Genomic DNA, 26,370 nt, shown 5'->3' on the forward strand with positions numbered 1-26,370 from the left:
AAGTGCTCAAGGACAAAACTCCTCCCAGGTCACAACTTCCCAGTCTATCTGCAGGGCTCCAGTGGATTTCAGAGGGCTGCAGTGAGTGCCAGCAGCACTGCTGTGCTGTAGGCAGCTTTTACAAGGTGCTGCTGAAGCACAACCCCAATTCCCTCCCTGCTCAGGGACCCTGCCAGAGGCTGTTTGATTTGGGAGACTTCTTTGGACAGGCCATAAAGAAGATTAATTTTCAAAGGAACCAAGGGAGTCAAAACTAACAGTGTGTCTGTGTCCACCCAAAAGTGACTGTTTATACTTGAAAACTGAGCCATATTTTCACATTTTATTTCTTTCTTCTGTGCTACAAAAATCCCAGCTGAAACCCAGTTAATACAATTTAACAAGTGTCCCAAAGTGCCCAAATTCAAACCAGTCAGATTTTCCATTCAGTCTCTTCTGCTCTCTCACACTCAGAGCAGGCAGCACACATCCTTCCACACTCCTGCCATCTTTTGCAGATTTTTTTTTTCAAATGGCTCTATAAAAGACTTCTGCGCTCCATTTCTTTCTTTTCCTTGGAACTCAGGGCTAACAGAACATTTCCTTTCAACAGCAATTTTTCAAGTGCTTAGAAAACCACAGAATCATCTCAGAATGGTTTGGGTTGGAAGGGACCTTAAAGCTCATCCAGTTCCACCCCTGCCATGGCAGGGATAACTTCCACTGTCCCAGGTTGCTCCAAGCCCTGTCCAGCCTGGCCTTGGACACTGCCAGGGATCCAGGAGCAGCCACAGCTTCTCTGGAATTCCATCCCAGCCCCTCACCAACCTCACAGGGAATAATTCTTTCCCAATATCCCATCTCTCCCTGCCCTCTGGCAGTGGGAAGCCATTCCCTGTGTCCTGTCCCTCCATCCCTTGTCCCCAGTCCCTCTCCAGCTCTCCTGGAGCCCCTTTAGGCACTGGCAGGAGCTCTGGGGTCTCTCTGGAGCTTCTCCTCTCCATGTGAACACCCCCAGCTCTCCCAGCCTGGCTCCAGAGCAGAGGGGCTCTGCTGCATTGATTTGTAGAATTTGTGGAATTCTGCTCAGCTGTGCCATTAGACAGGCAGGAGACTGAAAAAATCCACAGGGAAAAAAAACCACCAGAGAAATGGAGCACAAAGTTGGTGAGAAATAGTGAGCAGGGAGGCTAGGCTGCTGCAGGGTCAGTCCTGACCCCCTCCATCAAAGGATGTGGTCAAGAAAAGGCTGCAGATAAACACTCAGAGCTCTCAAAGGCCTTTACCAAGGAAGCCACTGCCATACCACACCAGAGGTTACATTAAAATTATTTTGGGCTTTTTCCCCCATTTTTATCACTCACAAACCTTACTCAAGAAAAGCCTCAAGCTCTCTTGTAATATTGTTTAGCAATTGTAATTCATTCCAACAGCCAGGGTTTGGAGAATAAAGATTTGAACACAGGAAAGGAGAAGGCTGAAGTGTCCCTGTGACAAATCCAGCTGTTAATGCCAGAAGTAGTCCCCAAGAAGTTAAATTCTATTTCTTAAAGCTTATTTTAAAATGTAGACTCACAGTGAATTCTGAGCCAGAGTAGCACAGGTCATAGTCTAGCCCAGAAACAGCTGAGGAAGATAAGGGCACATTTTTCATAAAGGAATTTGTCACCCATTAAAAGTGGAAGGTTTTGGAGAGGTCCACATCAGTTTTAACTGACAGGTACACACCTAAATTTTGTTCCATCTGGTTAAAATATCACTGACTATTCTTCCCTACCCTAAAGAGTTTCTACCTGCAGCACAAGTTGCACATGACCCTTGGCCTGTAAACCCTTAAATACCTCATTGCCCACTGCCCCAGTCCAATCCAACTCAGCTTCCTTAAGAGTTTCTCCATCCAAGGCCTGCAAGGTTTGGGTTTCCACAGCAGCCCCAGACTCCAAGGGCTCTTAGGAAGTGTTGGAAGAGGTGGGATTTACAATCCCAGTGGTGGCACATGGCTAACACAGGGTGACTTTTCAGAGAACAGTGACAAGGGGACCAGGAACACTCCCCTGTGGCAAATGGATATAGAGGAATACAAACTGACTGAACACACTCTGGGGTAGATTTTGGTTCCTGGAAACTCTTGGTGTGCTCCAATCACCCTCCTCTATCTTTACATTGTAAATGAGCCTGTCAGCATCATTACATTTCTTGTTTTAGAAAACATGAGCATTAATCTCAAAATTGTGTCAACAAAATATGCTCATTTGATTGCTTCCTAACCCATCAAAATGAGGAATCAGGATATTATTATTGCTGTTACTCATGCCTGAAGTTTATAAATATGAAGGTTAATAAAGTCATTCCATTCCCTGGGAATGAGTGTAGATGGATCTATCCTTTCAGCTGATCACACTCTCCCAGCTGGGGGAGACAATCCACACTCAGAACTGGTGTCCCTGTGATTAATGGCACTTTGCACCACAAACACCCAGCAGAGTTCACTTTCTCTGATAAATCCATGTCAGGAGAGTAACTCTGGAGGACAGGCAAAGTGTGCCACAAATGCAAACCTCAACAGTCCACCTAGTTCTTAAATCCATTAGAAACCATCAGCACATGCTATGAAATTTGGTAAACTCCAGTGCAATTCACTGTGGGATTAGTTATCAGTTAATATATTTGAATATATTACCAATATATACCCAACCTTGTGCCAGTTTGGGCTCAGGTGTGCAGAGGGCAGCATCACCATGAACTGTGTAACTTCACACTCAGCAGCTCTTTGAAAATCCATCTCATCTCTAACTCAGAGTCTGTAACAGCTACAACTCAAGCAGGAAGAGAGGTTCTGGCATTGCCCTGGAACTCCTGAATTCATCTGTCTGATCCAAACAGCTGCAAAAATCCAATACCTGCTTCAAGCCCTTTGACAATAGTTTACTTTCCAAAGTGCAATGAACCTGCAGAATATGGGAGGAAAAATCTGTAAAACCAAACTCAGCCTTGATTTCCATCAAGTCAGACAACAAAGGACAGATACAAAATTAAATTAGGATCACCTGCAGAGATGTGAGCAAGCCTTTATTAGATCCACTCACCTCCACGGCCTCACTCTGCCATCCAGAAAAGGCAGGACAACAAGGAATTCTGACTAACTGTGCCTGCACAGCTGTCTTACCTTCTAGTGAATCTCACAAGAGGCAATTCGTGCAGAAGAGATCAAAGCTGGCCCCAAAACCATTTCAAATTAACTGTAATGCACAAGGCAGAACCTGCTGCTCCACCTCCCATATACAGAGGGGTGAACACCCAACACTGGCACCCACAAAACTCCTGCTAGAAAGTGTCAGGCACATTCCAAACCCAAGGAACCCTGAGGATCAAGAACTGTCTGTGATATAACCCTGAAAATACACAAGTTTCTCTCAGACTTGCTCACTTGTGTGTGACTAGTTCAGATCCCAAAGCACTCAGCTGTGTGGGCAAGGATTCCTGCAGGACAACAGGTTACCCCAGCATAAAACAACAGTGTCACACTCATTTTACACAGTTCAGCATCCCATGGGAGGGAAAATGGCTAAAATGGCCACAGGGAGAACGACTCACCTGGCACAGGAAACTTCTCCCTGCACAGACTCAGAGCCCACAAAGAGGACAGGACTTCAACAGAGGTGCACTTCATGCACACACAGTGTGAACTCTCAGGCCCACACCAACACTCGCCCTCTCAGGATTTAATCATTGGCAAGAGGACAGCATTCAGCTCTCACAGCAGAACAACTGTGCCAGCTGCTCCAAATAAACACTCAAAGGATCAACACCTGCAGCTTCCAGCTCCAGCTGAGTGTCTGTGCTCAGACAGCAGCTGCCCCTCTGATCAGGGGTGGCACTTGGGTCACAGCCACAGGAACCTGGTCTGCACAGAGACACAACTCACTGCAGAACACAAGTACATCCAACACCAGCCCTCTCCCTGCTCCAGGACAGCAACAGGAAGGCTGAGCAGAAAGCAGCTTGGATCTTGTCTCACCCAGATGGCAGTGAACTTTCCCTGCCTGTGTATAAACCCACACCACGCTGACTTCAGCACTGACTTCTTCCAGTGAAAAGCAGGAGGTATTTTATTGCTGTGTTCACTTTTTATTTGTGAACTGGACTGTGATATGTGCTTTTCCTGGATTACACCGCTCCTCGATCACGGTGCTGCCATATTCCGTCAGTCAGTGAAAGCCCAGTGTCCAATCCCTCACAAAACCGCTGGCTGTCACCATGTCCCCTGGCAGGGCTGAAGCGCCGCCCAGGAGCAGCAGCTGCTGCAGCACACGCGGTTCCCTTTTGGCCGCTGACCTCTAGTGGTGAGCGCAGGAGAGACGAGACAGGAGCAACGTTTTCCATGAGGAACTGTGGTCTTTTCTCCCTCCAAAGGGAAGCCAAAAGGTTCCCCTGATGCCTGATAGTGTTTTGTCCTTTCTTTTTATACATTTTTATACCCTTTCCCTTTCCTTGCACCCTTCACAAACACTCCTTGTACCTTAGCCCTACATGTACTCCTGTACTCTGGTATTTAGCTCAGTTTGGGCTTCTCTGTGGGGGAAGATGAAACATTCATAACTATCTCAAAACTAGAGGCTCCAACCTTGGACAGAGCCTCCTCTCTGGAACATGGTTGTGTAAACTAGGCTGTAGTCTCACTTGGAGTAGGATAATTAGAATAGGAGGAGAATTACTTCATTTGTTAAGTTTCTTATTGCTAATTTGTGAGCTCCATAAATTGTACACACATTGTACACAGGGTGCTGCTCAGAGTGTTTCCACCTCTGACGAGCTGTGCACCAAAGGATCCTATTAAACCAAGATAATTCCCTTTTCCCTATACTGCTGTGTCTGCCTCTCATTTTTACCAGCTTTTAAGGCATCACCCCCCACCATTCCCTCACAAGCTGCAGTGCACAGCCCCATACCAGCCCCAGGACAGAGCCCTCCCACAGCAGCCAGCCTTGTCCCCATCACTGGGGCTGCTCTGCTCACTGAGTTGCTTACAAACAGCAGCAAGGGTTTGATTTACCTACTTCCCCTCCCTAAGGGGAAGAACAGAGATCCCCATGCTCCCCTGCTAAGCTCCTGCCCTCCCAAGCACACAGGCTGCTGTGGGCCATGGCTTGGCTTCAGGTGGCCCAGCAGTGACATCCCAGCTCAGACCACTGAGGACATTGCTCTGTTTTCAGTCACAGAGCAGCTGGGATTGACAGGGACCTTAGAGATCATCTCATTCCATACCCCTTCCCTTCTCCTCTAACCAAAACCTCCAAGATTCAAATCCAGCCAGTAACATTTTAATCAATCCAACTGCTCAGTGACCCAGACCTGACCATTCCATACCCCCTCTAACAGCAGTACCTTTGCTTTCTTCATGTGGCCCATGACACTGCCAAGATCTTCAACATCAATGACAGGATTTGTGCCTCCAGCTTCCTCCTCGCTACTGGTTTCAAACAATTCCTCTGCCTGTGGGAAGGAGCAGAGAAAAAAAAATAGGAATTTATCTCACTGTTAAACATAAGACCTTCATCTAAACACTGAAATGAGCTCTCCTCAGCAGTAAAGACCACTGAAAAAAAGGAATAGCCTACCAAAAACTCATAGAATGGATATGGAACCCTGAACCCCTTTAAACTCTCCAAGACTGCCTTGCTGACAGTCTGATTTATTCCTCCTGGCCCTGCAGCAGCCAGCAGTCCCAAATCCAGCCAGAAGAACCGCTTACTTTCCTACAAAATTCAACCCAGCAATAATTTCCAGCCCACAGTAAAAGGCTTGAGGGAGGAATAAAGTGCCATAGCAGCTCTGGGTCTTGCACTGGAGAGCAATAGAAAGGATTTCTTAGTCAAAATCTGCAATCAAGAAACACTCCAGAAGAGACCAATGATTACAGGCAGACACACACACAAAGGAAATACAGGGCTTGCTCAGATAACACTCCCCAGCTGCCTTTGGAAAACCTTGAGATGGAAGCAGAGCAGCTGAGCTGCACCAGGTTGAAGTAGAAGCAGGTTAACAACTCACAGGGAACTGAATGGTTCCCTCAGCCTTGGGACAAGGCAAAGGCTCTGCTGAGAGCCCAGCCTGGCTCCCTGGAGCATCTGTCACCTGGCTCCCTGTCACATCTGTGAGTCTTGCTCTGAAGGAGAGCAAGACTCCTTCACCACACAAATGCCATCAAGCCTGTGTCCATCACTAACCCTTTGGTCCTTTTGGATGGCTCATTCTACTTGTCATTGCCATGGGCTCTCACCCCTCTTCTCCCTCTGTTCCAGAACAAGCATCAGGCTCCCACAGCAGCCCTCTGGACTGCAGGAGGAAGAAGTCAAATAGTGCTCAAAATCAAAAAAAGACCTCACAGATTTTGGCTGTACCTCAGTATTCTCATGTTCTGATGTCCCATGTTCATGATCCGAGCTTTCCTTGCTCTGCTTCCCTGAAGATTTGCACTTCCCTTTCTTGCACTTCCCACTGCAGGGCTTCTTTTCCCCTCTGCAGAGCACCTGGAGCCGAGTGAGGAATTTGTCCTTCCAGGCCTCAAAGTCAGCCTCGATGCTGCCATGCTTGCTCTGGGCCACGTTGCAGTCCCCCTCAGCTCGAGTCATGATCCTGCTGGCACTGAGCATCCACAGCCACCTGTCAACCCTCCTTCCAACCTAGGACAGGGGAAAGGTTGGAAAGGAAGTTAAACCAAGGCCAAGGTCAAACAGACAACCAAAAAGCAAGGATCAGCCCTGGGAATAGAGCTGCTGATCTGTATGGCACTGCAGGGCAGGGACTGGGGAGTCCCTCTCAGGTGCTGGCTCAGCACAGACAGCCTCAACACCACCACACACCTCACTGGAAAACCCCTCTGCCAGCCCTGGTGTGAAGGGATGGGCTCTGCAAACAGGCTGCTCTGCATGGTGCTTGTGGTCAGATTGGTCACCTGTGTAACACATGGCCCAAGCTCTAAACACAAGCTGGTGACACATGATGCCATTTCTCTGGGTGAAGTGACACCAATGACCAGGCAGAGATACTGTCACAGTTTACATCAGGGAATAAAGCTAAAATCCACATCAGGAAAAGGAGCCAAGTTTAAAAACTAAAGGCAGCAGGCAAGAGGGTTTACAGTGCTGTGCCCTTGGTGACTGCAGAAAGCTTTCAAAGGTGGGAAATGAACTCAGTAAGGATTTACCAAATGTGTTATCCACACCTCTCAGTGCTTGTGGGATTTATTTCCCATTTAAAAACCAAAACTTTCAAAGCTGAACTGCCCAGGTGGCCATGAAGTCCAACAGCATTGGCTTGTAGCAGCAATGATGTGGCAGCAGGAGCAGGGCAGGGCACTGTGCTGGCACTGCTGGGGCACCTCCAGTCCTGGGGACAGTTTTGGGCACCTCCTGACAAGATAGACCTGGAGGGACTGCAGTGTGTCCAGGGAAGGGAATGGAGCTGGGAAGGGTCTGGAGCCCCAGGAGCAGCTGAGGGAGCTGGGAAAGGAGCTCAGCCTGGAGCAAAGGAGGCTCAGGGGGACCTTGTGGCTCTGCACAACTGCTGACAGGAGGGGACAGCCAGGGGGGTCAGGCTGAGCCAGGGAACAGGGACAGGAGGAGAGGGAACAGCCTCAGGCTGGGCCAGGGAAGGTCCAGGATGGACATCAGGAGGTATTTCTTCCTGGAAAAGGTGGTGAGGCTTTGGAAGGAGCTGCCCAGGGAGGTGTTGGAGTCCCCACACCTGGAGGTGCTCAAGGAAGGCCTGGATGTGACACTCAGTGCCCTGGGCTGGGGACAAGGTGGAAATGGGGCACAGCTTGGATTCAATGACCTTGGAGGTGTATTCCAACCTCAATGGCTCTGGGATTCTGCCCATGCCCTAAACCCAGCTCCTCACCCAGGCAGCACAACAGCTGCAATTCCCACACAGACCACCAGCATCATCCAGATCTGAAGCATTTCATGCAGCTGGGGCTCCCAGAGGAGCAGAAGCCAAGCTCAGGGGACACTCACTGTGTTGTAGTGATCCACATAGGCCGAGTTTCCCAAGCCAAACACGGCGTATCTCAGGCCCTGCAGGAAGCTTTTCCCAACACGGAAATCATTGGCTGCTTCCTCCAGCCACTTGCAGAACCAGGCTGCACTCTCTGGTGGCTGTCCCTCCGTGTAGGTGGCCACCAGGAACACACAGACGTTCCTGCTGCTTGTCTGATCACACAAACAGGATAGGAGAGAGAAAAAAAAAAAAAAATCACGGTGTTTTCCAGAACTTTTTTTTCAAACAGAGTTACGACACCCAGGCAGCTGGGAGAAGTCAAAAGACAAGTTGGGGTGGGATGGTGCAGGTGACAATCCCAAGGGTGCTGAACAACCTGCAGAGCACCTTAAATTAGCAGAGAGACATGAAGCTGGACATGGTGGCAAAGCAGAACTGGACATCCAGCCCATCAGTAGTTTCCTGACCAGATTCCTTCAGCAACAAAGTAATCCATGGATAAATATCAAACTTCTCAGCCTCACATTTACAGGTTTGTTTGGGGCACTATCAAAGGCTGACAATTCATACTGACACCCCAAGGAATTCCCAGCACACAGTTCCCACCAAAACTTTTTGTTGGGATTAATTAAAACTCTCAAGTAGCAACTACGGATATTCACAGAAGAAAAACCCATCAAGGATTACTCAATATAAATACACCTCACAAAGCGTTTCTAACTTGAAAAGCCTCTAAAATCTGCAGAAGCATCACAGAGTCACTGTCACAGCAAAACGTCCTACAGGTGCTTTTAAATGTTTAAAATTCAGGTATTTTCTGCTGGGGGCTGATGGGCTACACTTGCATATATAACAGGGAGGCAATTTTCAACACAAAGCTTTGGGGATTTCCAGACTAACAGGAGAGAAATGCAAGAGGAAAAGACAACCTTAGGAAAAACTTGTAGTTATAACTCATGTTTATGCCATACCCACCTCCTCTGATAAACAATCCTCTGGATCACAGTCTCCCATGTTAAAGACTTCCACAGGCAATTTAAGGGAAATAACAGCTTCAGCCAGAGCTTTGGCAAATCTCTGAACAAAGAAACATAGAAAGTTATCAATTACTTCAACCCACACAAGCCCTGCTGTGCTCAGCCACAAGACTTCTCTGAGCACATGAAGAATAATGACACAGGAGACCTGGACACTGGAACTGCAATTCCTCACACTGAAACAAAAAGAAGTGTTCTGGCTGAGAGTCACAACGTTATAATGACTAATCACTTCACAGAGACACACAAAAATTACATTTCTTCTTGGGAAAGCACCAAAACCAGTGCTTCTCTCTAAGAAGATCTACTAGAAAATTTAAATTATACTGCAAGAGTAAACTTTTAGTTTCATAACCAATCTCTACTGCATGCTTTGCTTAAAGGGAAGGGAAAAACTGTTATTTTTACTTAATTTTTACTTATTTTGAATGATTGGGCAATGATTGTAACAAGCTAATGAACATGCTGATGAACTCCCAGATCTGTAGCCAGTGCAGTGTTTCTAGGCAAGCAACGCTCTTGGATCCAAACAATATTTCAAAGCAATTTCACAGATGTGCAGTGGAAGTACAAATACCTTTGCTGTGCCAGTCTGAGAGCCATAAAAAATCTTCACTCCAGCAACATGGACCTCCTGTGCCTGAGAGGGAGCACATCCATTTCCCAGTTTGGCTGCTGTTCCCTTGGAGGAAGCTGGACTCCCATGGGATTTCTCACCCTAGGAAATGAGCTGTGTCACACTCAATCCCTTTTCCAAGGGATGTCAAACCAAGAACATTTAAAATTCACGTCCTGGGGCTACTCTAAGCAATGTCAAAGCATTTTGGTTCCTCTCACATCCAGACAAACACAGCAGGACCTGTTTTCCTGACCTAGGCCACGCTACAGTACACACTGGTCTGGGAGACACCAAGCTGAACCTCCCAGCTCCTGCAGCAGAACTTCACCACCTGCACGAGGAGGTTTTCAATTCCTGAATGGCCTACTCCCCTTCTAATCCCCATCCCAAAACCAGCCCAACCTTCTCATTAGCATCATGAAAACATGAAGGTGCAAACACTGGGAAAACAAGCAGGGGTTTTACCTGGAGGGACAGAGCAACCCAGGGGGACACATTCTCCCAGTTTGAGGAATGTCCAGCTGATCTCTGCCCCAACATGAGAGCAATGAGGGCATTTAGTGACCCACAGACACAAACAATCCAGGCTGAGGATCACAACCAGATAACTAAACTGCATTTGGGATTTGCAGCATCCTCAGTAGGCCCATGGTGGGTGCCTTTACCCAGTATCTACTCACTTCCACCCAGATTTTTGGGTCTGCTCAGAGAAAAGTGCTGACAGGCTCAGTTACCTTCCTTTTGGTTCTGGTGGTGGCGAACTGAAAAACAATCCAAAGGCTGATCCCCAAAGCAACAGCAGAATAGATGTAAAATCTGTGCAGCCATATGGACACCAGGCAAGTATGGAAGTAGCTCCATGTATCCATTGAGACATCTAAATCTGGAATGTCACAGATTCCTACAGTGTGAATAAGGAATGAGCGCACACAAAATAACCACACAGTACCCACAGTCTCACGTCATCAGCTATTCCCCAGCCTTTGCAGAAAACAGCTTTTGGCTAAAGACAAGGCACTCAAATTGAATCAAGAAGCCTTCACCTCCTCAGGTGTGTCAGCTCCAAGCTAACATTCCATACTGTCAGAAGGAAACTCTGAGCTTTAACTTGATAGGGGGCAGCTCTGTTACAAGGAAAAGCAGAAAAAACTTGTGCTGTTCAAGTGCCTGAAAGGAAAAAGACCTTGTGAAACACCCACTGGATTGCACTGGCCTTAGCTGTACACAGACCCAAGAAATGCTGCTCTCTGGAATGAGAAAGCTCCAGCCCAAGGGAGAATCACCTCCACAGAACATTCTGCCAAACACAACCCTTGCTTACACACATTACATGTCACACACCGATTACAAACAGTTTCAACGGCAGGCTGGAGCCTGGATTCAATTGGAAACACTTTCATAGAATTCTATGATGCAAGTGAGGTTTGATTTGGAACAACTGAGATGTTTCAGGTTGGTTCAGAACATTCAGGGTACAGAATGCTGCAGCCAGGAGCACACCTGCATGGTATCTGGGAATATCTGTTCCATATGGAATATTCAGACATTTAAAAAAGGCTGGTTTGTGATATTTATTGAATGAGGAACACAGCTGACACCCTCCTACTGTCATCTGCAGCTTGGTTCTTGTTTTTGCAGACAGCAGTCAAGAGCACAGAATCCAAGTATTTCCAAGAGGCTAGAAGTACTGTCTGTTACTCGAGTTAGCAGATCCAAGGCTTGAGGAGATGCCCTTCACCCCTCCAGGAGAAACACCGAGACTCACAAAAGAGAAGAGCCAAGAGCACTCAACCAGTGCTCCCCAAACCCAGTTATAGGGATTCCCTTAACCTCTGCAGAATTCCCTCAAATGCAATAGGTGCTGCATATATTCAAGACCATTTTAGCTCCAAAACACACACATACACTCACTATTATCCCCTACACAACCACACACCCCCTTATGGTTATCACCCCATAAACACACACACACACCCCCTCGTGGTTATTCCTCCTCTCATGGTCAATTTCCATCTCTCCCCACGGTTATCACTCCCACCTTCCCCTGCACCTCGTGGTTATTATCCCACCACCCTCACAATTATTAAAAACCCCTCTCATCAGAGTTATTACCCCCTACACCACTTATATTTAATAAATACTCCCCAAAACCCCCATGGTTATTACCCCACCTTCCCCTGCACCTCGTGGTTATTATCCCACCACCCTCACAATTATTAAATACCCCCATTTTCGGAGTTATTACCCCCCTACACCACTCATATTTACTAAATACCCCCATTTTCTGAGTTATTACCCTCCTACTCCACTCATATTTAAAAAATACCCCCACTTTCTGAGTTATTATCCCCTTACACCATTCATATCTAATAAATACCCCCATTTTCTGAGTTATTACCCCCCTACACCACTTATATTTAATAAATACCTCCACAAAGCCCCACGGCTCTCACCCTCCTCTCCCTCCACACCACCCTCTCACAGTTAGTACCACACACACACACACACGGTTATAGATCCCCCCCCCTTCACAGTTATTAGCCCGTACACATGGTTTTTACCCTCCAAACGTGATTATTCTATCCTCCCCTCACAGTTATTAGTCCATACACACACTTATTAGTCCATACACACACTTATTATCGCACAAACACGGTTACTACATTCCCCCTCACGGTTACTACATCTCCCCTCACGGTTACCACCCCCCACAGTTATTACTGCCCCACACACATGGTTATTCCATCCCCCCGGCCACGCTTCTCCCTCACACCCACACCATCACCCCGTCCCCCCGCGGCTCCCCCAGCCCGGCACTGACCCCGCTCGCTCCCGCCGCTGCCCTCACGCCGCCATGCGCCGCTCCCGCCCCTTCCGCCCTGCGCTGCGCCGCCGCCATTCACTGCCGGGCCGGGGGCGGAGCGCGAACCGCCGCCATGTCCATCTTCACCCCCACCAACCAGATCCGCCTCACCAATGTGGCCGTGGTGCGGGCACGGCGAGCCGGCAAGCGCTTCGAGATCGCCTGTTACCGCAACAAGGTCATGGGCTGGCGCAGCGGAGCGTGAGTGCCCGGGGAGGCGGCGGGGAGGCGGCTGGGCCCGGGGAAGGGCCCATGTGGGGAGCGGGCTGTGAGGGGATCGTACCCGGGGGCCCCATGTTGGCAGGAGAGCCTGTGTGGGGACCGGGAAGGGCACGGGTGGGTCCCCGGAGCCCAGCAGTGACCGTGTGGGGCCGGGGATGGTGCGCGGTCCCGGTTGTGAGGCCGGGAAGAGGCGCGGGGCCGGGAAGGGAGCGGCCTGCCCGTCCTGGGCAGTGACAGCTCGGGGATGGAAGGATCCAGCCGTGCTGATCCAGCCCGGGGCTGCGGGAGCTGGTTCTCCTCGCTGAACATAGCTCTGCTGCTGGCATTGCTGCTTTGGCAAGGGGTGGAGTGCCAGGGCAAGGGGCAATGGCTTCAGAGTGCCAGAGAGCACGGCTAGGTGGCATATTGGGCAGGAATTCCTCCCTGGGAGGGTGGGCAGGCCCTGGCACAGAGTGCCCAGAGAAGCTGTGGCTGCCCCTGGATCCCTGGCAGTGTCCAAGGCCAGGTTGGACAGGGCTTGGAGCAGCCTGGGACAGTGGAAAATGTCCCTGCCCATGGCAGGGGTGGCACTGGATGAGCTTTAATGTCCTTTCCAACCCAAACCTTTCTAGGATTTTTCTAAGTTTTCTAACCCTGTTCTAATCTCTAGGGAAAAAGATCTTGATGAGGTCCTGCAGACACACACAGTGTTTGTCAATGTCTCCAAAGGCCAGGTGGCAAAGAAGGAGGATCTGGTTCAAGCATTTGGGACAGATGACCAAACAGAAATCTGTAAGATGGTAGGTTTCACACACTTTGCTGTATAAAAGATGTGAGAAGATGTAGTCACACAGTTAGGTCAGTTTGTACTGATGTTTGCAGAATGCTGCTGTAGGTGAAAGGGTTGCTTGTTAAAAAGCAGGTAAAAAGGAGCAGTAACTCTGTTATATATTTTTAAATTTTGCATATGCATGTGGCTGATCAGAATTCTGTCTAACACACAACTTTCATGCACTGATGTATCTGGACACAGCCAACACTGAAGAGTTCCTCATCTAAGATAAGTTACAAGGATGCAGAGAAAGGAAAGTGTCAGTTGCTTACTTAGGAGAGCTCACTTAAGTGTTATTAACAGATCTAAATTCTTAGTCCTTATTGGTGGGACTTAAGCTGTTGACTTGCTGTGGGTAATGAGAATTCAAGTAAATCTCTTGAGTCAGCAGTGCCCTGGCAGCCAGGAGGGACATCCCTGTCCTGGGGTCACCAGGCCCAGCATCACCAGCTGGGCCAGGGAGGGGATTGGCCTGCTGTGCTCTGGGCTGGGGCAGTTTTGGGTGCCTCAATATAAGAAAGATCTAAAGCTGTGAGAGAGTGTCCAGAGGAGGTTATGAAGGTGGTGAAGGGCCTGGAGGGACCTCATGAGGAGCAACTGAGGGCATTTGGTCTGTTCAGCCTGAGGAGACTGCGGGGAGACCTCATTGAGGTCTGCAGCTCTTCCTGAGGGACAGCTCCAGTCTCTGCTCTGTGTGACAGGGACAGGGCCCAGGGAATAGCTGGAGCTGTGTCAGGGAGGGTCAGGTTGGATATCAGGGCAAGGTTCTTCCCCCAGAGGGTGCTGGCACTGCCCAGGCTCCCCAGGCAATGGGCACAGCCTGAGGCTGCCAGAGCTGCAGCAGTGTTTGGACAGCACTGCCAGGGATGCACAGGGTGGGATTGTTGGGGTGTCTGTGCAGGGCCAGGAGCTGGGCTGGATGATGACTGGGCGTCCTTTCCAACTCAGGAGATTCTATGATTCTGTGAAATCTGTGCTCCTCTCACTGAGTTCTGTGTTTCTGTGGTGAGTTGTTTTGTCTGAAGCCTTTCCAGTGCTGTTTGTTGTAATGATTCACATTATTAATTTGATTATGGTTTTCAGCACTTCAAATCTAACCAAACCTTTCAAGCAGTTGTCAAATTTAACAAAGTCACTTGACTTTCCACTCTTCAAATCCACCATGTTCATTAACTGATTTCTCTGTTTCACAGATTTTGTCCAAAGGGGAGCTGCAGGTGTCAGACAAGGAGCGGCACACACAGCTGGAGCAGATGTTCAGGGACATCGCCACCATCGTGGCTGACAAGTGTGTGAACCCCGAGACAAAGAGACCCTACACAGTGATCCTCATAGAAAGGGCCATGAAGGACATTCACTACTCTGTCAAACCCAACAAGAGCACAAAGCAGCAGGTGAGATTTCTGCACTGTCAGCTCCTGCTCCGAGGTGTTGTCATCCAGGCTAATTCCTCAGTTCTCAGTCACAGAGGGATCAGCAAAGCCCCAGGATCTGAGGCCCACAGAGGGATTACTGAGCCATCTGGCAGCTGAGTGCTGGAGAGAAGCAGCTCCTCAAACTCAGGCACTTTGTTTGCTAAGAATTCAGGGAAGGGAGAAAGAAAGCAAAAAAGATAACAGTGATATACCTGAAAGATAAATAAAAGGTCTATTTTTTATGCTAATTGAGGTGCTATATCAGCTTTGCATCTGAGCCACGTGAGTTTGTGGTGTTTTGCAGTACAACCATTTCATTTTATTTCAGACAGTTTTAAAGTCTTTGAAATAATCACAATCAGCAAGAACTGTTCCTAATCTGTGAAGAGCATGATAGCAACCCCCCTGCAACAGAGTGCCAGTGAGCAGTGCTGAGAGGTGGCTCTGAAGCTGAGGAAGGAGCTCTGAGATTTGGATCTGGGTGCTGGTTTTTAAACAGATGTGTAAAAGCTCTTTTTCTTGCCCAACAGGCCCTGGAAGTGATCAGGCAGCTGAAGGAGACCATGCAGATTGAACGTGCTCACATGAGGCTGAGGTTTATCCTGCCAGCAAAGGAGGGCAAGAAGCTGAAAGAGAAGCTCAAGCCACTGATTAAAGTTATTGAGAGTGAAGACTTCCAGGAACAGCTGGAAATTGTAAGCAAAAAGCAGTCCCTGGGTTTCAGGTTTGATTTGAACTACGCCTGTGTATTTTACTAGGAGATGAAGTCATAGGTGGAAGTTGTTCAGATAAACTGCAGGTTTACCAGAGATCCTGAAGCAGAGCTGCTGTTGGGAATTTTTAATTTCACACAATCCTTGTGAGGTGAGCGTGGAAGCAGCCTTTGGTAGCCAGAGATTGGTGCTCCAAGCTAAGGAGAGCACAGTGCAATTCCTCTTAGCAGTGATGATCCTGCAACACTGATCAGTTTCTCTCATATGTGGAATGTTACTGTTGTTTATTTGGTGGTTTGGGCCTGGGTTTTGAAAGTGATTAATATTTTTTTTTTTAAAGTAGTCTGTGGTAAACAAAATTTGGTATTAAAATCTTCATGAGAAGAGATCAGAATCCAGCAATCCCAATGGCAAAAGCCATGTCCAGCATGGGGAACTGGAACTGAAAGCTTCTGTAGAAAAATTGCTGCTTATCAACTCTGGAGAGTCTTCTCAGTAACTAACCAGAATTGTTTTAGTGAAAAGGAGTGTTAGGCCTTGGGTAGGGGCTGATGAGGTTCAAACATTCTTGGCTGACTGATGAAATGTTGGACATTGCAGGTGTGCCTTATTGACCCAGGCTGCTTCAGGGAGATCGACGAGCTGATCCGCAGCGAGACGAAAGGGAAAGGATCCCTGGAAGTGCTCAGCCTGAAGGATGTGGAGGAAGGAGACGAAAAGCTTCAATAACAAAACCTTCCTGCAGCAGATCTGCTTCAACAGCCTCCCCGAAGTGACTGGTGTAGCCACTCTCTTCTGTTAGGCCTTCATGGTTTTTTTCCAATCTCTTGCTGCCAAATATTTTCTGACACTAATCCTTTGGGATTTTTCCGTGCAGTGTGGGTTGGTTTTTTTTATCATTTTACACTTGCTTGGTTTACAGATGTCTTCGCCTGTAAGAAGATTTTGTGTCAGAGCTGCACTAATAAGGACTGAGTTAGGGTGTGGTAGGAGGTTACTCTGGCTTTGCTGTAATTTCAGGGTTGCTGTTGAAGAGTGTTTGAGTGATTTGGTGCCAATTGTTTGTACCTTCAGGTTTGTCAGTGTCGAGTGGGAGATTGACCAGTGCAATGGGGAGTGGGTTTGTGTGTGAGGAGAGGGACCTTAAGAACAGAGAGCTGCATTTTCACTTCTGAACAGGTGCAAAGTGTGGATCATGTCCAAAAATCAGTCTCTTGGCAGCGTGAAAACTGACTTGGGCTTACATAATTGGCTGCTTGATAATTAAAGTATTTCAAAGGACCATTCATAAAGAATTCCTTCACTGGCTGTAACAGCATTTGCTGACTTAGAGATGATGTTCTGCAAATAACTTATTCGTAGAATATATTTAGCTACATTAATAAAAACAAATGATCATCTATTTATATATTATAGACACAGAAAGAAATAAAGTACTTATTTTTGTTAATAGTAGAGGAGATATCCCTGGCTGTGGCAGTGCTTTTGTAGGCTGAGGGAGTAGCCTGTACTTGGGAGCTGCTGCTTTCACATGATAAAACCAATCTCAAACAGGCAGTGGTGGCCTCTGGCCATGGAGCCAGACAGGCTTTTGTTGGACAGTAATTCCCAGCAGGAATTGTTTGTGTGTGCCCCTTTGCTTTTTAGTGCAACAGAACAATTCTGGCAGCTGTCCTTTATCCTCTGTCTTTTTTTTTTTTTTTGTGCTGCTCTTTAATCCATGCACGGACTTTCCAGCCAGCTCCTGAGGCATGGGTTATAGTTCTTGCTAATTCTGTTAAATCTTGCTGCAGCTGTGTTAAACAAATGATTTGAAGTTAAACCGAGGTATTTCAAAGAAAAGGGGAAGAGAGGACAACAACGGGGGAAGGAGATACTAAAAATACAAACCAGCAGGCAAAGCAGATACAGTTCAGTGACTAAAAGCTAAATCAGCAGGAATTTTAGGAGCCTTTAATATGACATTCCTGTTTCCATGCAGATAGTAGGCAGCAGGTGAGGAGCTGTGGGCAAGCCAGGGATTAGATCTCTCCCAGGTGAGTGTGGTGCTCTTTGGTTGCTGTTGCCTTCCAGAGACTCCGCTCATATGACAGTTGAACAGATGAGTTTGTACTCCTGACCTTTTGCTCTCCACTTTTAACTCATTGTGAATTTTCTGGAATTCCATCAGGGAGGGTGGAAGTCAGCTGGAGGAGGGGAGGTTTGGCACATGAGGTGGCTGCAGGGCTGGATCCTCAGTCCAGGGCTGCCCCTTGGGAGCAGATTTCTGCAGCAGCCAATTGATGTGCACTTGGGCAAGGCCAGAATCAATTCCTTCAGCAGTATTTTGGGAGGATCTGCCTCTCTAGAGCTTGTGTTTTGCTGAGGACAGGCAAAACAGATTCTTGAACCACTTTATCCATTTTAAAATGCTTTTGTTTGTCCCCTGGGTATTTAAATGCTGCCTAGGAAATGCAGGGTTGAAGATCACTGAAGATGATCAAGTTGATATTTAGCTTGTCACTGACAATTACCACTAACATGCAATTCATAAATATGCAAATGAGACATCATGCAACGGCCTTAGAAGATATTGTGTCAGTATCTAATTTCACAATTCATGAATTCCCTGGTTTGCCATGTTTAACAACAGGATGGCAGCAGGTTAAAGATCTGGAGTTACAGAACCGTAATCTAAGCTGATTCATGAGCTCAGTGCTAGGAAGGCAATTTCTTTATAAAATCCTTTTCTGCAAATCCAAACATTAAAGATTTTCTCTGGTAGAGGGAGCTTGGGTTTATTTATGGACAAATAAACGTACATGCTGGCATTTCTTGTCATGTTTGTAGTTTGGCAAGAATGTATGGTGAGCATCAGAATAAAGCTCAGGATTGGTAACTGGTTTGTGTTTGCCCATTCCAACAAGAGCATAACTCCCTGCACAGCTATTTCCTGGCTAATTAACTGCAATTGCCAAAGAGGTGGGCATTTAAATAGGCTGGCAGCTTCCAGGAGAGCAGTGCTGGTGTGTTTGGATGGACATGCATATGTGCTTTCCCTGAAATTGTCCTTCTGTTCCTGGTAGGGCTCAGAATGGTCCCTGACTGGGCAGGTGACAACTGCCACTGCCACAGCGATGGAAGACAAAGCCGGAGTGCTGCTCTGCCCCCTCCAAGAGCTCATTAATCAGATATTAATTACCCTGTTCCCTGCAGAGGCGTTGAGGAGGGGCTGGGCTGTGGCTGAGCAGGAGCTGTGTGGCTGGTGACAGTTGGCAGTGCCGCGGTGACAGTTCCACAGTGGAACCCTGTGGCCACAACGCTGCAACACCTCCCCGGGGCAGCAGGGCCTCGAGTCTGTGCCGCAGGGATTTGGGAACAGCGGGCTCAGGGATGGAGCTCCCCGACAACACGTGGGGCCCCAAGGCCGACCTGACCCAGCGCAGCGAGGAGCTGCGTGTCCTCGTGGCCTTGCAAGGTGCTGCCCTGGGGACAGGGGTGTCCCAACCCCCTTGTCCTGTGCAATACCAACAGCTCCCTGATGTCCCCCAGAGCAAGGCGGGAAGATTTTCGCTCAGTCCTGCGAGGAGAAGCTCCGGCAGAACAGGGAGTTGCTCCCCAGCCTGCAGGCGGCCTTGCAGGAGGATACCAGTGTCTTGGATTTTGTTCTGAAGGTACCAGCAGGACCCTCCTGCTGCACCCCTGCCTGCTGCTGGCCCTGCACCCCCTGCTCCTCCAGGAGCTGCCAGCAAGAGGCTGTGGCATTCCCAGGCTGACAGTGACCATCTCTTTGTCCCTCCCCTGCCCACAGTACAACAAACTCCCCATCAAGGATGTTTTCGCAGAGGGCCAGGATCTGGTTTCTCTCACTGAGAGCGTGGAGGTAACAGCAGGGGGCTGGGGGCACAGGCACTGGGGACACTGGGAAGGACAGTGCATGGCAGAGGATGTGGTGCCAGCTCAAGGACAGCCTCACAGGGCTGCTGTGGAGGGAGACACGGGGTGTTCACATGTGGTCCCATGGGTCCCTTTCCACCATGGGACCCATCCATGCCAACCCTTTGTCCCAGCATGTCCTGGCTGTCCCACGCTGTGTGTCCTCAGCACTGCCCAGGTTCCTACAGGGTCCAGCTACATCCCTGGCAGAGAGCTGCTGTCCCTGCCCTTCACTGCCTGTGCCAAGGTTGTGCCCTGGTTATAAACCCATGGAGATTGAGGCACTGTCCCCACAGGGCTGCCTTTGCCCAGGGGCCTCTTGCAGGCACAGAGACAATATCCCCATCTGGGCCCTGATCGATTTTATTGACCCCTAGCCCTGGCTCTTGTTATGCACAGTCCCTAGGCCCAGCCCAGCCCTGCCATCAGCAGTTGTCCACCTCTGCCTTACCCCAGCCAGCCCCCAGATCAAAGCTCTCCCAGATCCCATCATGTCAAACCAGTGACATCCCAGAGCAGCATCCCATTGTCTTCAGCTGTAGCTTGGGGGGAGTTTTCCAGGCAGCACCCCCTTCTCCTGCAGCATCCAGCCTGGGAAATGCTCTCATGCCTATCCAGGTGGCCCAAAAGAGGGTCGAGGCTGTAATCCATGACCAGGTGAAGGTGTGTGACATGCTGCTGCACCAGCTGAAGCAGTGGAGCCAAGCCAGGGACGAGCGCCAGAGGCACCTACAGGAGCTGCAGGAGGCTGAGACAGATCCCAAGTGGCAAGAGCCACAGCTGCAGGTGCCCAGGAGCCCTTCCTGGTGTGCCACCACCCACAGGGGGCTTTAATCCAGCCCCTGCAGCCCCAGCTGGGCACTGGGCACAGCACACAGATTCACTTCATGTCCTCCCTGTCCCCTGTCTGCCCCAGATCATTCGCCAGCTGGGCAATGACATCGAGAAGATGCTTATGAAAATTCGGAGTGGAGAGATTGTGACCACCCTGTACCTGAAGGTGCAGGAAATCCTGAAGAGGGTGAGCTCCCCCTCACCATGCCATCATCCCACCTGCTCCCCCTGCAAAGGCACGAGGTGTCTGAGGGGCTGTGTCCCAGGGGATGCCCTCCTGGTCCCTTCCATGCCCTGTGACAACACAGGGGACTCCAGGGCTCTGTGGCTGATGTGCTGTGACTCCCTGTGTGGCAGGAGCTGGTGTACCTGCCTGAGTACCTGGACCTCCTGTGTGGGATAACTGTGATGTACGATGAGGAGCTCACAGCCAGGAAAAGCTTCAGAGCCAACCATGTAATCAAGGTGAGGTCACTGGGCTCCCTTCCCACCCTGCAGTGCCCACAGGCAGCACCACACCTAGGCCTGGGAGCCTTCCTGCAGCAAAGAACAAAGGAGATGGAGTTGCCCACAGCCCCCAGAGGCCTCCATGGGTCCTCCTGGATCCCCCTCTTGTCCCCCGGGGCTGGGGGCAGCCTGGCTGAAGCACCAGCCATGGTAAAGGCTGTGTGTCCCTCAGCCCATCCTGCCTGGCCAAGCTTCCTTCACAGCCTCTTTGCATGGAGTGGGGGCATTTTTGACATTGGCCAACCCAGTAGCTCAAATCATGGATTCATGGAATGGTTTGGGCTGGGAGGGACATTGAAGCCCAACCAGTGCCACCCCTGCCATGGCAGGGACACCTTCCACTAGCCCAGGCTGCTCCAAGCCCCAGTGTTCAACCTGGCCTTGGACACTGCCAGGGATCCAGGGGCAGCCACAGCTTCTCTGGGCACCCTGTGCCAGGGCCTGCCCACCCTCACACAGAAGAATTCCTTCCTCATCTCCAATCTAAACCAATACTTAAACCTATTAACCAATGTGAAGAAAGCTCCAGCTGACTTTGGCAGCAACTTGTCCCTTCTCTGTTATGCTCCAGAAACTCATGGACGAGGCCGGACCCCAGGTCCGTCTGGAGAAGCAGCTCAGGGACCAGTCCCTGGCTGAGCAGAGGATGCACATCGAGAGCCTCCGGATTGAGGAGGAGAATGAAAAGCAGCTGAGGAAGGTGAGCCTGGGGTCCTGGTGCAGGCAGGGCTGGGGTAAGTGAGCTGGGGGTGTGGGGCAGGCAGGGCTGGGGTGTGGGGCAGGCAGCAGTGCTGACCCCCTAGGGTGACAGTGACTGTCCTTGCAGCAAGCTGTATCCATGCTCTCGGCAGAGCAGGACCTGAGCTCCTCGGGCACGCTGATGGGTGAGTGGCTGGCAGGGGACAGGGCTGGGGGATGTGGGCACAACCTCGGGCATCCTGCCCTGCTGCTTCCCTGTCCCCCCAGGTGCTGATGCAGAGGCTGCCTTGGTCAAGCTGGCACGGGAAGCCTTTGTGACTGAGAAGATGGAGAAAGCAAAGACTGCCCTGCAGTGCTCCTGCCTCTGGGTAATGGAAAAACCATCCCTGCCAAAACCTGGGGCTGCTGGAGCACTGGGGAGCTGTGACCTCTCTGCTCCCCCTGTTTCACTAGGGGGTTATCTGCTCTCCTCTCCCAAAGCCCCTCTCTGCAGCACGGAGCTGCCCCTCTCCACGGCCAGAGCCTGCAGAGCTCTGCACTGCTGTGACCTCCCTGAGGCTCTGCCCAGCAGGAGCACCTTGGGCTGAGTCCTTGTGTCTCCCCTGGCCAGGACATCCCCAGCAGAATCGAGGCCCAGAAGAAGTCCCTGGGGGAGCTGCAGCAGCACATCGATGAGTGCAGGGAGAAGAAGAAGGAGCTGAAGAAGACGGTGCAGGAGCTGGAGCTGCAGCTGGCTAAACTGAAGTTCAACCCTCCTGTCAGCACTACCAGGTGCTGCTGGCCTTGCACAGTGGTGCCAAGCTGGCCACCACCCTTGGGGGGGAAATGTCCCAACAGGCACCCCGACCTCCATCCCACTGCAGCCACACTGGGAGGGTTTCTGAGCTCCCAGCTCCAGTCCTGGCAGAGCACCCAAAGCTCCCACTGGGGTCCTGGGGCCTCCCTTGCTCCTCGCCTGGCATGGGAAGTGCTGCCAGCAGCGTGGAGCTGGGGCTGGGAGGAGCCTGAGCAGCTTTAGGAGCAGCTTTGGGGTGTCCCTGCACCCCTCTGCAGCTGTGTGATGTGAGCGTGGCTGGCTCCAGGCTGCGAGAGGAGGAGCTGAAGGAGAACCTGAAGCAGGAGGAAGCCCGACTGGAGCAGATGAGAGACCAGATGTCGAGGAACCAGAAACGCCTGATCGAGTTTGAGAACATCGTTGACAACCTGTTCCTCCGTGTGCAGGGCATTGTCATCCCTGGCCAGGTACCAGGGACACTGGGGGAGCAGGGGACACCTGGCACAGCCACCACCGCCACCAGGGGCTCGCTGTCCCCACCAAGGTGCTTCTCTCTCCCCCAGGAGGAGCCTGTGGAGGCGGTGGGGCTGGAGGAGAAGCTGCAGCACTGTGAGCAGAAGCTGCAGTTCCTGAAGCAGAGGGTGGCAGCTCGGCCTGAGGATAGCACTGATGAGCGCAGTGAGGTATGGGGACTCTGTGCCCCTGGGGACACACAGGTGGCCCCCGGAGACATCCTTGCTCAGCAAGGCCCCAGGGAAGAGTCGTGGAGCAGCTCAGCCCCGATGGCACTGGGCACCCACCCTGCAGCACTGAACCCTGGTGTCTCTCACAGACTATATCCAAGGTCAGGAACCTCCTGGAGCAAAGAACTGCAGGTGAAACACAGAACCTGAAGATTACCTTTGAGGATGAAGACATTGTGGAAGAGGGTAGGAGAGCACAGTGGGGACATGTCCCACAGTGACTGTGCCAGCCCCTGCCCACTGGCACTTCTGGGAGTCCTTGCCTGCCTCCCACTGTCCCAGCAGTCACCAAGCCACCAATTGCCTCCGGGTCTTGAGGCTGACCGTGGCTGTTTCCAAGGCTTGGGTGGTGTTTTAGCTGGGGATGTAGGAGAACAAAGGCAGGTGGTGGGGGATTGAGCACCAAGCCACAGGAGGAACAAGGAGAGATGCTGTGGGGCAAGAAGGGAGACCCTGATCTTCAAAATCACCTGGTTGTGAAGACTAACCAGTGCTTGGCTCTGCCTGTGGATGCTCCTGGAGGAGACAAAGAGCTTTTGGCAGCTCACCCCAGTTTTTTAGCAAAGCAGGACCACCTGTAGCTTCAGCCCTTTATGGGCAGGCCCAGCAGTGCTGGACATGGGCCACAGTGCTGGCAGCACCAGGTCCTGCAGGTCACCCTGGGATGCTGGGGAGGAAAAGCCCACGAGGGCTCTCTGGGATGCCACGAGCCCAACAAATTGTGCCAGCTCTCCAAGGGACATGGGCACAACAGGAAAGGGCCCCCAGACCATCCCCAGCCCCTCCTCTCCACTGTCCCCTCCAGACACCTTGGATTTAGATGCACAGCATGACAACGTCCCCAGCCGGGAGGACATCAAGAAGCAGGGGCTGCAGCTGATCAAAATGAACACTAAACGTCGCAGGAGGAAGTAGTGGTTTCTCCACGTGAGCTTTGGGGGCCCCAGGCCACCCCTTGTACCCCTTTTTCCAGCAGGTTGAATAAAACAGATCTTTTTCATTCCTCCCAGTTCTGTGGGAAGGCTGGAATGGATGGTCCTAAGTCACTTCTGGATGAAGTCACTTGTTCTGTCACTCAGAACACGTTGGGGTCTCACCCTGAGGGGTGCTGGGCTGGGTTTGGAGGTGGGGATGGGATGGGATGGGATGGGATGGGATGGGATGGGATGGGATGGGATGGGATGGGATGGGATGGGGCTGGGCTGGCTTTCTCCCCCCTTGGTGCTGTGGCACCAACACCATTCTGAGATCTCTGATGCCCCAGGGGCTGGAGTCTGTCTGAGCCAGTGATGGGCAAATGTGGGGAGTGGCTGAAACCTGAGGGAACCCCAGGGTGGGAGCAGAAAGGCAGAGCCTGCCTGGGAAAGAGACACCCAAAGCTGTGCTGAGGCTCCAGCCTGGAGCTTCTCCTCTCCCTGCTCCTGCAATTCCCACCCTGACCTTGGAGGAAGCCCCAGGTGTCACCTGTGGGCTGCAGGAGGGCCTCAGTTTCGGGTCAGGAGTGCCCCAGTGTGAGCCAGGACAGCAGGGGATGCTGCTCCAGGGATCCTCAGTCCTGCAGGGCCACAGCCACTCAAGCCCAGAGGCCATGTTGTCCTCTCTCCCCTCCTACTGCAAATAGATGGTGCTGTTTCTCCAAGAACAGCTGGCACTGAGGGGCTCTGTGGTGGCCCTGGACAGAGCCCCAGGCTGGTGGCACCTTGTCCTCTTCCACAGGGAAACATCAGCTTCAGAGCAGCCCTGCACTGCCCGTTCTGCTCAGTCCCTGGGCTTGGTGGTGACATCACCAATGGCATTGTTACCAAGGGGAGGAATGGCTGCTTCTCCCAAGGCTCTCAGCACCGTTCCTGGTGGGTCTCGTGGAGTGGGGATTATCTTCACAGAACACAGCACAACTTGAGTTTTTTCAGGGAAGCTCCAGAAATAGCATCACATGGCAGTGAAGGCATCTCATGGAGCTTCCCAGAATCCACAGGCACAGGTGGGCTCTTGTGCAAGCAAAGACCAGGCTGTGATTTCATATCCATCTGTTCCTGTCGTGTTCTCACCACAGCCTCCCCACCCTCACAGGGAAGAGTTTCTTCCCAATATCCCATCCATCCCTGCCCTCTGGCAGTGGGAAGCCATTCCCTGTCTCCTGTCCCTCCATCCCTTGTCCCAAGTCCCTCTCCAGCTCTCCTGGAGACCCTTTAGGCACTGGCAGGGGCTCTGAGCTCTCCTGGAGCTTCTCTTCTCCAGGTGAGCACCCCCAGCTCTCCCAGCCTGAGAAATATGTCACGCTCCTGGTCTGATCTTTCCACACTGGCTGTGGGGAACAGGGAAACCACAAAAGGTGTGGAAGAGCTGGAGCTGGAGGGAGGCTCCAGCCTGTGGTCCATTTTCTGCCTGGAAGGCAATGCAGGGGTATTTTAGGTGCCTTTACAGGAGGGGCAGAGCAGCAGCAAAGGGGTTTCATATCTCTGAACTCACCCTGCTGTGAGCAGAGGATCCAAGGACTACCTGCTCCATCAGCAGCATTCACTGGATGTGCTCAGACACCCCATCCCAAACCTTGTCACAGCTGCCACGAGAGGGGAAGGGTTGTCACCCCCCAGCCAGCAGCTCCTGGGCATGCAGACAGCGCTGGCTGCAATCAGAATGACTGCTCCTGGCTCCCCTGGATCCGGGAGAGATGGGAATGGGAATGGATGTGACAAGTGGAGAAGAGGTACAAAGAGAGAGGGGGAAGGACCAGAGGCAGTGCTTTGGTTTCTGGGTTTGCAGAGATGGGAAAAGGTGAGGCTGCAGGGGCTCTGCCATAGGGAAAAATATCACTAATTATATAAAGAACAAATGAATAAAGGGAAGGGAAGGGAAGGGAAGGGAAGGGAAGGGAAGGGAAGGGAAGGGAAGGGAAGGGAAGGGAAGGGAAGGGAAGGGAAGGGAAGGGAAGGGACAAGGAAAGGGAAAAAAGGAAAGAGAAAAGAGAGGGAGTGGGAAAAGGAAAAGAGAGGGAAAGGGTAAGGGAAAGCGAAATGGAAAGGGAAAGAGAAAGGACACGACTGATGCCACTTGAGGTCTGATTAGGTGTCAGGCGTGGTTGGCACAGCCCAGGGAAGGAGATGAGATTTCCTTTTCTGCCCTAAGAAACCTTTATTCCCTTCCTCTGAGCTCGGCTGGAGCTCCAGCACGGATTGCTGCAACCAGTGCCAGCACTGGTGAGAAACCAAAAATAGGACATTGGGGAATCGCATGGAA

General features: G+C 50.9%; 3 protein-coding genes across 14 annotated transcripts in view; 2 read left to right on the forward strand and 1 right to left on the reverse strand.

Moving 5' to 3' along the window:
• LOC146428930 (S-adenosyl-L-methionine-dependent tRNA 4-demethylwyosine synthase TYW1-like) overlaps nucleotides 1-12,584 on the reverse strand; it is an 89,614-nt gene extending 77,030 nt beyond the window's left edge. For 7 of the 12 annotated variants that reach the window (XR_014855862.1, XR_014855859.1, XR_014855860.1 and 4 more), the window contains exons 1-7: nucleotides 10,680-11,649; nucleotides 10,371-10,519; nucleotides 9,595-9,735; nucleotides 8,956-9,057; nucleotides 7,998-8,192; nucleotides 6,381-6,662; nucleotides 5,365-5,472 (exon numbers count right to left, since the gene is read on the reverse strand). Coding sequence is in view for 6 of the 12 variants with exons in the window: in XM_085078814.1 (XP_084934940.1) it covers nucleotides 5,365-5,472; nucleotides 6,381-6,662; nucleotides 7,998-8,192; nucleotides 8,956-9,057; nucleotides 9,595-9,735; nucleotides 10,371-10,505 (963 nt within the window). In the remaining 6 variants the exon portion in view is untranslated. Of the gene's footprint in view, nucleotides 1-5,364; nucleotides 5,473-6,380; nucleotides 6,663-7,997; nucleotides 8,193-8,955; nucleotides 9,058-9,594; nucleotides 9,736-10,370; nucleotides 10,538-10,679; nucleotides 11,652-12,457 lie in introns of those variants that run through there. The other 5 variants (XM_085078815.1, XM_085078819.1, XM_085078817.1 and 2 more) reach the window with 5 other exon arrangements.
• Nucleotides 12,573-18,538, forward strand: SBDS (SBDS ribosome maturation factor). Its single transcript, XM_085078821.1, has 5 exons — nucleotides 12,573-12,700; nucleotides 13,371-13,500; nucleotides 14,726-14,926; nucleotides 15,478-15,642; nucleotides 16,261-18,538. Exons 1-5 carry the CDS (start codon nucleotides 12,573-12,575, stop codon nucleotides 16,387-16,389), a joined length of 753 nt encoding a protein of 250 aa, XP_084934947.1. The 3' UTR covers nucleotides 16,390-18,538.
• Nucleotides 18,539-18,884: 346 nt separating this feature from the next.
• LOC146428932 (coiled-coil domain-containing protein 183-like) lies at nucleotides 18,885-24,139 on the forward strand. Its single transcript, XM_085078820.1, has 14 exons — nucleotides 18,885-19,117; nucleotides 19,192-19,313; nucleotides 19,451-19,522; nucleotides 20,194-20,361; nucleotides 20,492-20,596; nucleotides 20,767-20,874; nucleotides 21,488-21,616; nucleotides 21,743-21,800; nucleotides 21,883-21,983; nucleotides 22,226-22,386; nucleotides 22,698-22,857; nucleotides 22,954-23,073; nucleotides 23,223-23,319; nucleotides 23,939-24,139. Exons 1-14 carry the CDS (start codon nucleotides 19,033-19,035, stop codon nucleotides 24,046-24,048), a joined length of 1,596 nt encoding a protein of 531 aa, XP_084934946.1. The 5' UTR covers nucleotides 18,885-19,032; the 3' UTR covers nucleotides 24,049-24,139.
• Nucleotides 24,140-26,370: the final 2,231 nt, after the last annotated feature.

Source organism: Lichenostomus cassidix, chromosome 19, assembly GCF_008360975.1.
Source record: "Lichenostomus cassidix isolate B80296 chromosome 19, HeHo_3.0, whole genome shotgun sequence".
NCBI lineage: Eukaryota > Metazoa > Chordata > Aves > Passeriformes > Meliphagidae > Lichenostomus > Lichenostomus cassidix.

Coding starts and splice junctions, on each gene's coding strand:
- SBDS (XM_085078821.1), top strand. CDS start 12,573: ATGTCCATCTTCACCCCCACCAACCAGATCCGCCTCACCAATGTGGCC. Junction 12,701..13,370: donor ATGGGCTGGCGCAGCGGAGC/GTGAGTGCCCGG, acceptor TCTAATCTCTAG/GGAAAAAGATCTTGATGAGG. Junction 13,501..14,725: donor AAACAGAAATCTGTAAGATG/GTAGGTTTCACA, acceptor TCTGTTTCACAG/ATTTTGTCCAAAGGGGAGCT.
- LOC146428932 (XM_085078820.1), top strand. CDS start 19,033: ATGGAGCTCCCCGACAACACGTGGGGCCCCAAGGCCGACCTGACCCAG. Junction 19,523..20,193: donor CTCTCACTGAGAGCGTGGAG/GTAACAGCAGGG, acceptor ATGCCTATCCAG/GTGGCCCAAAAGAGGGTCGA. Junction 20,597..20,766: donor TGCAGGAAATCCTGAAGAGG/GTGAGCTCCCCC, acceptor CCTGTGTGGCAG/GAGCTGGTGTACCTGCCTGA.